Raw genomic sequence first — 10,866 nt, 5'->3', positions numbered from 1 at the left:
GAAGATAAACCAGAAGGAAGGCCTAAGTGAGGATGCTGGAAACACACTTAGACAAGAGGTGTCGAACTGGGTAGGAGAGGTAAGGAGGATGGAACCGGTGTGGGCTTCGGGGTCCAAAACTGACCATATACTTGGTCACAAAGCAAGCCTCACCAGATATAAGATATTTGAAACAACTCCTTGCATCTTATAAGATCACCCACTGATTAAAACAGCTTCAACAATAGAGGAGACAGAGAACCTACGAACTCTTGAAAACCAAATAATTGGCTACTCAATGACCACTGGGCCAGGAAGAAATAAAGAAAAAACTTTAAAGACTTTCTAATATTCAATGAAAATGAAAGCACAACATACCCAAATGTAGTGGAAACAATGAAAGTGCTGATAAGAGGAAAGAACATACTGTGAGTGCATTCATAAAGCTAGAGACACCGGTAGCCAGAAAGGACTCAAAAAAGAAAGAGAACTTCAGACCAATTTCCCTTATAAACATTGATGCAAAAATACTCAATAAACTCTTGTAAACCAAATCAAATAACACATCAAAAGCATAATTCCACCATGGTCAAGTAGACTTCATCTCAGGGATGCAGGATGGTTCAACATACAAAAATCTATCAACATAATCCACCATATGAACAAAGTGGTGGTACAAAACAGATTCAATCATCTCAGTAGATGCTTTAAAAAAAAAGCCTTTGACTTACGGATCTTTTCCTTATCAGTAACCATGTTCAACTTAGGAATGAGAGAGTTGCTTCATCTTAGCCTATTTTCTTTGGAATTGTTTGGTTGTTGTTTCTTAGAGGCGGATACTAATGACAGGGGGACTTGGGGCAAGACAGAGTAGAGGGAGGGGAAACTAACATCAGGATATATTCTATGAGAACATAATCTATTTTCAATGATAGAAAAAGTAAATAAATGAATTGAAAAATACTAATACACAGAAATTATGGGATTACAAAATAAATACAAATAACAGTTTATTTCTTCTTCTTCTTCTTCTTCTTCTTCTTCTTCTTCTTCTTCTTCTTCTTCTTCTTCTTCCTTCTCTCTCTCTCTCTCTCTCTCTCTCTCTCTCTCTCTCTTCCTCTCCTTCTCCCTCTCTCATTGCAGACTGACCCACCTCTTAGTCCTGGTGATGGTCTACTTATCTTGGGTCTACAGTGCTGCACTAAGACAATGTTGGTTTCTGAAACATCCACAACTAGGAGCCTTGGTAAATGTGTCTCATTATCTGACAAGTGACGTGTCAAGAAGGAATCTCATTTTGGGTGCTATGTAAAAAAAAAAAAATTCTTCCAGCAGAGATTTGTCCAGAACTACACAACATTGCACTGCCTGCATGGAGGGACATTTCTGTGAAGCAGACATGCAACTACAAGCTACAGCACTAGCTCAGTGTGAAAGCTCCACAGTGATTGTTGTAATACCTCGTTTGATTACCAGAGGACAGCTTAAGTGGCTCTAGTGTCATTTTTAATAAAGACTTCTAGATACAGTCACATGAGTTAGTGCTTTAAGGTATGCTTAGAATACAGTTGGCATATGAATGAGTACTAGACCCATGCCATGATCCATGCCATGATCTGTGAACCTACCGGGAAGTCACAGAAATTGGAGGTATAACACACACACAGAAAAGACACAAGATTTACATGTATGTCTACAAACTGCCAAAAAACATTCAGGTTTGTGAAGATACACTGAGAAGGTGAAAAGATTGGTTTTTTATTCACCAATAAACAAAAGTACCTACATTGCTTTTTACGTGTAACCCAACACCCTGTACCAATTAAGGACTTCTTTCTTTTTCTACTTCTTTCTTTCTCCTCTCTTTCTCTACTTAGGCGGGTCTCAGACACAAGCGTGGCAGAGAATGGGAGAATCTCAGAATTCTACAGAGGCTGTTGCAAGAAGGAAGAAGCTATAGGAACTGCCACACTCCTTTCAGTTGGGGACAAAGAGAGAAGGTAGCCAGACTGGGTAGCTCACAACCATGACACTAAAAACAGGGAGGAAAAGACAACAAGAATGTCCATGAGTCTGAGGACAGACGTGATGCCCAGTGAGATCCAGAGCTACATGAGAACATGAGCTACAGAGGAAAGCCTATCTCAGGTAAATGAAAGAAGAAGAGAGAAAAATACCCAGAAATAGCAGAATATGGGCAAAAGAAGAGTAAGAAAGTCTGAATAAGGAAACATATGCAACCAGCCTGGTTCCTCTGCTCATTGCTTATAAGAGCAGAACCCACTCTATAGGCATCTGCCTGATGAAATAAAGACCACTGCTTCTGGAAGTTCAATGGTATCACCCATACTTTCATACTAATGGAAGAATTCAGGGTCAAGTTGGTCCAAGAATCAAAGTCTACCGAAGAGAGAAGGGAGATGTGAGGTCAATCTGGGTCAGAATAGCTGAGAAAGGGACTCCTGGAGAAGAAACTGAAAGAAGAGTCTTAGCATTCATAATCTCCACAACCCTTCCCTCCAACACCGTCAAAATGGAGCTTCTTCCTTTGGTCATAGACAGATACTGACAGCTTACAACTCAGATCAACTGAAATGGTTTCTCAACTAAGTTGCCCCCAACCTATATGTCCCTCTCCTTCCTGCTGAAGGGTGCTGTTTGAGTATACAATGGGCACTGAAGGGATACAATCTTTTAGAATGCTATATATCATATGCACATTATAAACACCTTCATCAATGAACCTTATCAAAAGCACAGCCATGATCTCAGGGGCTAAAAGTCATGGCATGAGCTACTGCCATGCTAAGATTAACTCTTTGATCAGCACACAACTCAGGCTTCATGGATGAAGCTGGTCTTCTGGCATCTTCTCTACCCAATCCTGTCTTGGAGCTCAGAATCTGACCTTCCAATTGGCTACTGCTTGACTTATGACATCATTCTCCTTCCCAGCCTACCAGCACCTGGTAGAATCCTGGGGTTTCCGTGGAGCTGCCTGTAAACAAATTTAGATCATCACAGGTGACCTGTGACCAGTGACCAGTGGGCTCTGTCTGATACTGGACACACTCGCTGGTTTGGTCAGCAGATTAGACAAAGACAAGCATTTTCCCTGATTGGTTCTTGTGTGGATTACTGTTACTCTCCTCTCTACCATGTCAAGTAAGTCATTTCCTGAGCCTTATTTAAGCAACTTCACTGTTGAAATTTGTCTGGACACAGGTTCCCTGTCATAAATAGAGGGCACTACCCCACTCTGAACCCTGACTCTTACAAAACTTTAAAACATTGGTTCTGATCACAACTTTCCTGATTTTTAATGTACATTTAAAATCCATACAGGACTAGGGATACCATGGGTACAGATATCTCAAATTGAATGTCACATTTAGCTTTGGTTCTTACTAAGAATATGACTCTGGACAGACAGTTTACTCTCGAGAGCTTCTTCATCCATCTCAGGAGGATTAGAGTGTCACTATGCTCTGGGCTATGAACTGTTGCATCTTAAGAGGCAGGTGGATGTAGGAGAGACTGAGAGAGGACTTGACTCTGAGGAGGTGATTACTGTTGAAATATTGAGGCTGTTAGATGAAAGACAGACCCACAGGAACTGGGAAGAGGAAAAAAAATCCGAAGTATAAAGACGAGGGGATAGAAAACAGAGATGAAAGAAGCCAGAGTATACAGATGATCCTAAAGGAGCAGAAGGAGAGTTTGGGATGGAATGCTGCAAAGGCACGAATTTAAATCAAAGGGCTCAAGGAACTGTCATTTCCTGAGCCTTATTTAGGCAACTTCACTGTTGAAATTTGTCTGGATACAGGTTCCCTGTCATTAATAGAGGGCACTACCCCACTCTGAACCCCAACTCTTACATTATGTCACACCCCTCTTGTGCAGAGTTCCTCCATCCTTGTATACACTGGCTATGTTGGATATTATCAAGGCTCCCACTCTGTCAGCATCACAGTGAACGGAACAAAGGAAGAAACAATCTTATTCATGGAGAAACCTTCTAATAAGTCAAATCCTAATAAATCAGGCCTAAATGTGTGCAAGCTCCATGAAAATTTATCACTAGGTAGTATTTATAAAGTGATATACACATAGTATTTAAAACTTATACTTAAATCCTAAGAAGTCATCAGTTATAAAAGGAGTGGGAGGGGCACAGGAGGAGTTAGAAGGGGGAAAGAAGTAATTAGCTAAATACAGTATTCATATATGAAATCCTGTATGCATCATTATTTAAAAGAAAAAAATTATAGAATTTAGACAATCCTGGTGGGGCTGGGACTCACTTTAAGACAGCAGTACTCCAGAGGCAGCCCGTCTCTGTGATTCCAAGGCCAGCCTGATATAGTAGAGAGAACCTGTCTCTCTACATAGAGTGAGATCTGCACAGGACAGGGCAAAACAAGAGGCTTAAGCTGTTTATGGCTCTCTTACCTCTAAATATGTCTGCTCTAGGACAGAGTAATGAGGTAGTATCAGAGAAGGTATGGGAGCAAGACAAACCAAGGCAAAGAAGGGCTGCCTAGATGCCTAGATTGGAGCAAAAGTTGAATGAGATCAATTAGGAATTCCATGCCCACAGAGGTCAAACAGGTAGCTCATCAAATTAGTGTCATCCTGAATAGTACCAAGAATCAATTTGAACACATGTAATTGGGATGTGAGAGAGAACTTCAGTCTTAGACAATCCCAGCCAGTACAAACTGGAGATAACACTGTTTCCCACAGGATCCTAGAAGCCAACAACCTCACCATTTTCCCACTGTCTTCTTCCTCCCTACAGAAAATTTCCAAAGTTCACCTTTTTGGGGGACAGAAAGTACTCTTCAGCCCTCTCTGCCTGTGCGTAGCAACTCCACACACTCAGGAAGGGTGTGCAACATCTCCAGGGTTTCCACCCCAGCTGTGAGTTTAGCATGGCTCCTGCCACCAACCACCAGCACTTCTCTCCAGCTGATCACAGGCAGAGCCTACCTTAACCCCCATGCTGGCACAACCATGCTGGTGGAGCTGACTGGCCAGAGCCAGAACTCCACCTCTGCACTCTTCTATCCAGGTGTTCTCAAGTGGGGTCTCACAGAAAGCAAAGACAGGGGAGATGCACTCCAGGGATTCAACATGACCACTATTGACCAGGACGCTGCACTCTCCTCCCTGGCTGTGACAGCTCAATGTGATAAAATTTTAGATCCCAATACCATAACCCCTATATATCCAACACTTTTAACCAGCTTTGTCCAGGTCACACCACCGCAGGTGACAAATCAAGGATACAGCCTGGCACCTTCCTACCAGGATAGCAGCCAGGTGTACTACTACAACCACAACAGCCTGGACCATCTGATCCCCAGAGAACTGCAGCCCTACATCTCTGTGTCCTACCCTGTGAGTGAGAAGTCTGTCCCTCAACCAGAGGTGGTGATGGTGGAAAAGGAGATTCAGCCAAGGAATCTCCAAATACCAATCTCCACCTCTGACTTCTGTTCTGCATCTGCTCAAAATATGCCAGACACCAGTCTTCCAGGTGAGTACAGACTCAGGAGGGAAAGGCACAAAATCAACTGTCCAAGGACACTCAGCTCTACCTTTCAGTACTGGACACTCCACACAGCCAGAGGTTATGAGTCTTTACAGGTTAGAGCTCTGGTTTTTATCCCCATCTTCAGACTGAATAACGAGAGAGAACGCAAGGCCACAGTGAGTGGTATCCATCCTGCATTCTGTGGTGTCCAGGAGCACACCACACTCACACATGTAACAACACAGTTACTCAGTTCCATGCACCAATACACTGTAACTGGCTCTTCCTGAACTACTGCTCTGGGGCATAGAGGACAATGAGGACTTTTTGTTTTGGTAAATGGGATTTTCTGTCAGTTGGAATCTCTCTCCAGAGCAATGCAGCTCAGAAGCTGTCCTGGAGGAAGAATTCCTCCCAGATCCCAGCACCTGTCCTGGCATTTTCTTACACTTCAAATTATGGAGAGAATAGGATGCAGACCATGGACCACTGCTAAGGTAGCCAAAGCTACTTTTCTTTTTCTTTTTTTCTTTTGATGTAGTACTTCAGAGGTGACCCACTGCCAACAATATAAGGTCGTGTAATCTTTTTTTCTAATTCAGAGTCATATCCAAGCCCAAATATTTCATTTTTTTATATCATTTTGCATATTGCTTATAGGAAGTCTGTGAAACATAAAGCTGGAGGAAGGCCTCAGTTGTTCAAATACTTGTCTCGAAGGAGGGCCCAACTGGGTTTGGATATTTAAACCCACATAAATAAAAACCTAGGCTTTTGGGGACTTGAGTAATGCTTTAAACTGAAAGAAGTTGGCAGAGTCAGGTGATTTCTTGAAAAGTATGGCCCAGACAACCTGCCTAATAGCAAAGCCCCAAGGATGAGAATCACTGTATCATGGGAAAGGGGAAGACAAGTGAAAAACATATATCAAAAAAAAAAAAAATTGTAACCTAACCATAGATTCTAAGCCTCCAAGTACCATACAAACCCAAAGGAACACAAAAGTATTTGAGAAAACATGATATGGCATGGTCAGCAAAAACAGAACAGTCACCACCTGTTTGCCAAAAGAGTTGCTGTCTTTTATGTTCAAGTGCAGCTCATAGGGACAGCCTACCATCCTGTCCTGCAGGGCCTGAGTGCTGTGAAAGGGGGGTGGGGGTGGGAGGAGCCTCTCTCACCAGCACTGACTTCTTCCTTGACTCTTTCCAGTGGTGGACACGGAGACATCCCTAGGATTGCTACCTTCAAACCAGACATTCTGTCTGCTACAGAGTCCAGAACTCTGCAATATTTCCACCAAGGTTTTCCAGAAGAGGACACCACCTGTCAATGGGGACAGGTTATTAACAGCCCCCGTGCACAGTTCTTCGGAATCTCTGGCCTTGCCTCCAGCTCCAAGCTTGGCACAAAGAGCGAATGAAAACATGAATAGGGTCAGAGCTGAGCTGTCGATGCCTCGGGATGCCTATGAGGGCACTAAAGAAAACCCATCTCTCCTTCCTTCAGTGCACCCTGACTGCACTGATACAAGACTAAGACCGAAGTCTGCTTCTGGCAATGCCAGCTTGGGAGGCATCAGCAAGGGTCTGGAAGAGCGAGAGGAGCTGGAGAATGATATTGAATCCAGCATCAACTTTGAAGACATCAGTACACTGGAGGCAGATAAACGCTTCCCTCAACTCTTCAAAACCCTCAAGGACATAGACCAGGACCCTCCCCTTCAGAACTGGAGAGTCACGAGCAGCCCCTCTGAAAAGGTGAAGAAGAATGACCTAAAAGCCTCTGACTTGCTCGATGGAGCTCCTCAGGCCAAAATCCAGCACCAGGACCGGGTGGAGGGAGAGGGGGCTGTGGGCAGTACAGAGGACAATGACAGGGCTACTAACAACATCTCAAAGCATCTGGAGGGCAAAGCTCCCAAACAGGCACCCAGCAGGCACAGCAGGGTTAGAAAACAGAGGCAGGAAAGACCAGAGAACAACTCTAAGAAAACAAAGGAGCTTAAGCAGTCAAGGAACAGAGTCAGAGGAGAAGAGAAGCCCACCATCCCCAAGACCAAGAGGAAGAGGAATCCACCTGAGCTCAGTCAAAACAACTTCAAGAAGCCTCGAACCAAACTTCGCTTGCAAATGCTGGAGTCTGTGCAGGTCTTTCACCCACTAGGGAGGAAGAGTGAGAAGAAAACTGGTATCTCTTCCTTCAGGGGTCTGCGAACCTTTACCAGCAACAAAGATGTAGGCCCAGGCCCAGCCACCCCAACACTGCTGGATATGCCACGTGAGGGACAGGGCCCTGACAGAAGCCCGAAGAGAGCAGAGACCAGTGCTCACCAGGAGTGTACATCTCCATACAAATACGAACTGCCCCCAGCTGGGAAGGTCAGGTTAGCACCTCTGCCTTTCCCAATCCTGGACCAGCCTCTAGAAGGCTCCAGATCTGCTTCTAGAAAGCCTCTTCCCCTGGCTTCACAGAGGCCTACTGCAGCTCACCCTGTGCAGCCTCACTCCCACTCAGCTCAACCTACCACACTCAGGCCAACTCAACCAGCTCCTGTCAGCACATCTTTGGTGGCTTCTGCCAAGCCAGCTCCTCCAGGTACCTCCAGAGCCACACAACATAATGTAGATAACACCATCCAGTCTAGTGCTGCACTCCAGTTGGCCACCTCGAGGCCCACACCGTACAGAGCATCATCTCATACTTCATTCCAGAGAGAGAATGTTTCTGCTGCCAGGAACAAGGTGCCATCACCGCCCAAACCTCAAACTCAACATCATCTGCAAGACTTCAGCCACCAACCAATTCCATGGAGGAAAGTCGACCTTCTGGGACCAGTTATCTCACAGCCCATCACAAAAGAGCAGAGGCCAGAGAGGGAAGCCATGAAGAGGCAGGCTCAACAGGGGCGTGAGAATGCTGCCAAGAACACCTCTTCTGGGAAACTGCAGCTTTTCCTTCAGAGGGAGAAGGATATGGAAATTTCTCAACATTGTGGCTATGCAATGTAAGAGCTGGCCAGATCTTTGTAACATAGTGCTTTTTATGTACACAATGAGAGGTACAGACACAGATACAGATATATACATAGGACTTCAAAGGTCATATAAGTGTGTAGATATATAAGTAAATATGTGACTATGTAGTTGAATATGTAGATGTTTGTGTTTATATAAATGAACAGACAATTTCTATAATACTTGTAAATATTTGAAGCCAGTAAAATTAACTGGAGTAATTTGTCAGTTCTTTAATCCATAGTACATACCGAGGCCTTTGTTGTTATTCTCATAACTTTGATATTGTTAATTTTGATTGACAAAATAATATATGTTATATTACTACACCATATGATATAAAATTCTGGTAATATATATTTATTATTAAAGCAATTCGTCATAGCTCTGGTGGTAATAAAGTTATTCTCCTTGGCTTTTATTGTCACTGTACTAGTCACTGAATATGGGATGTTTCCTATAGATTTTCCTGCCAACTTAACACACTCCAGCTCTTCCCAGAGTTCTTTCCATTTCAAACCTCTCACTCCAGCCCTTAGTTATAATTTGTATAGGACAGAGCTCTTCCTGCTGCATGAAATGAAAAACAGGCCTTCATGTACACATGTATACACAATGTAGAGCTCACATATGAGAGAAACGTCTCAGGATGACGAACTTTGAGATGGGCTTAGTTAAGTTAGTATGTCTGTCTCAGGTTGGATCCATTTCAGAAAACATCCATTTAATATTTCTTCTGCATGTATGTCTCCTCTGTAAACATTCTGGAACAACACGTGTACAGTGCCCACATAAGCCACATAGGCATGTGGGTCTAGAATTGAGGAAGGTTGAAAGGCACCATGAGACTGGTAGGAACTCAGCCTGGGGACTGCAAGAACGGCAAGTGTTCTCTGTAGAGCCATCTCACCTGGCCCAGGATGAATGCAGGTCCTATAAAAACATAGCTTCATTTTCTTTATGGCTTAAAAACGCTTTCCTCTCTATGTCCATCACATTTTCCTCACTCATGACAATGCTGTTGGATACCAAGCTTGGTGACACTGCTGTAATCAACACTGATGGCAAGGGTCTTTCTAACATGTCCAGTTTTGGGAATGGTTTGCTCCATGTGGTAGGCCAGTTTTTGGCTTTAGGATGTCCCATTATTGGGACATCCAAACAGGCAGAAACATGTCCCACCCCACCAGCAGTGCACAGAATTCCTTCCTGTGCACTCCCACAGAGGTGTTTGCCAATCCTTCTCTGACCGTGGATGGCATCTCCTGAAGTTTCACTGCTCATTGCTCTGACTCTGCCTGAATCCACACGCTTTTATGCAGTCATGCTCTGTATTAAAACTTTGAGGATTGTCTTTTTATTTGCCCTTTACAAACTGGGTTGCCGGTTTTTCAAATGACTTTTTTTTTGTTTAATTGCAAATAATCTACATATTAATCTTCTGTCTGCAGTAATAATAGCAAAGACTTGCTCTTGTTCTCTAAGCCATACCCTCAAGCGATTGTTCCCTTTGCTGGGAAGGACCCCACTCTGGCTTGCCTGAAAAATCCCTGAGTCTTGCAAGGACTGATTTATTCATGGTCCATTTCTGGGTAATAGGCTGCCCTCTCACCAAAACAACAGCCGCTGAATTTTAGCAGCCTGAGCAATTGCAACTCTCTCCATCAGCAAAGAACACCATGTGGAAGGAGGTGTCCACCAAATAGGCAGGCTGTAGCAGTTACAGCAGCACTAATATCTACACTAATATGGGCACAACAATAAGTGTTTAGAAGAGAACTGGAGACGCCCATTCCTTTCATTCCATGCAGTTTGCTCTATGACATCCAAGTTTGTGATATCCATTCCCCAACAGGACTGCCTTGTCTGGCCTAATTTGGCAGAGACTTGATGCACCAGGATGGGGGGAACCCAGGAGGACCACACCCTCTCAGAGGAGACATGGATTATTAATTTAAATTTAAAAATTACATGATCAGAACAAATCAATAGAATTGGTACAGACATGAAAGCCCCATATCATTCCCAGGGTTCTTGTTGAATTAACTTCTTTCATAAGACTATCATGAACATAGGCCTATGTATCTCTGGAAAGTAGGCACTGTAGACCATCTACAATGCACTCTTCTATCAGTATCTCTATCTTCTGTTATTTTTCCAGTCTACGGGACTAATGGAAACTCCAAACATGAAGAATGGAAAACAAGAAAATACCTTGCAAACCATGTTACTTTGAATACTACTGAGATAACAACAAATGGACCACTTACTAGTGCAGGAAAAAGAACAATGCACATGTGCTCTTATCAATATAGCAAAGACTAGAGT

The 10,866-nt window shown here is 43.5% G+C and overlaps 1 protein-coding gene across 1 annotated transcript; it reads left to right on the top strand.

Annotated features, from left to right (window-relative positions):
- Positions 1 to 2,996: 2,996 nt before the first annotated feature.
- Positions 2,997 to 8,954, top strand: LOC117698219 (uncharacterized protein C2orf78 homolog). Its single transcript, XM_034489687.1, has 3 exons — positions 2,997 to 3,144; positions 4,784 to 5,524; positions 6,734 to 8,954. The coding sequence occupies exons 1-3, from the start codon at positions 3,138 to 3,140 to the stop codon at positions 8,530 to 8,532; spliced, it is 2,547 nt and encodes an 848-aa protein (XP_034345578.1). The 5' UTR covers positions 2,997 to 3,137; the 3' UTR covers positions 8,533 to 8,954.
- Positions 8,955 to 10,866: the final 1,912 nt, after the last annotated feature.

Source organism: Arvicanthis niloticus, chromosome 1 (genome assembly GCF_011762505.2).
Source record: "Arvicanthis niloticus isolate mArvNil1 chromosome 1, mArvNil1.pat.X, whole genome shotgun sequence".
Lineage (NCBI taxonomy): Eukaryota > Metazoa > Chordata > Mammalia > Rodentia > Muridae > Arvicanthis > Arvicanthis niloticus.
This window is presented reverse-complemented; position numbering and strand designations above follow the sequence as displayed.

Bases quoted from the DNA above. Each gene is read 5' to 3' on its own strand.
- LOC117698219 (XM_034489687.1), top strand. The intron at 5,525-6,733 runs GTGAGTACAGAC...GACTCTTTCCAG, and splicing joins GCCAGACACCAGTCTTCCAG to TGGTGGACACGGAGACATCC.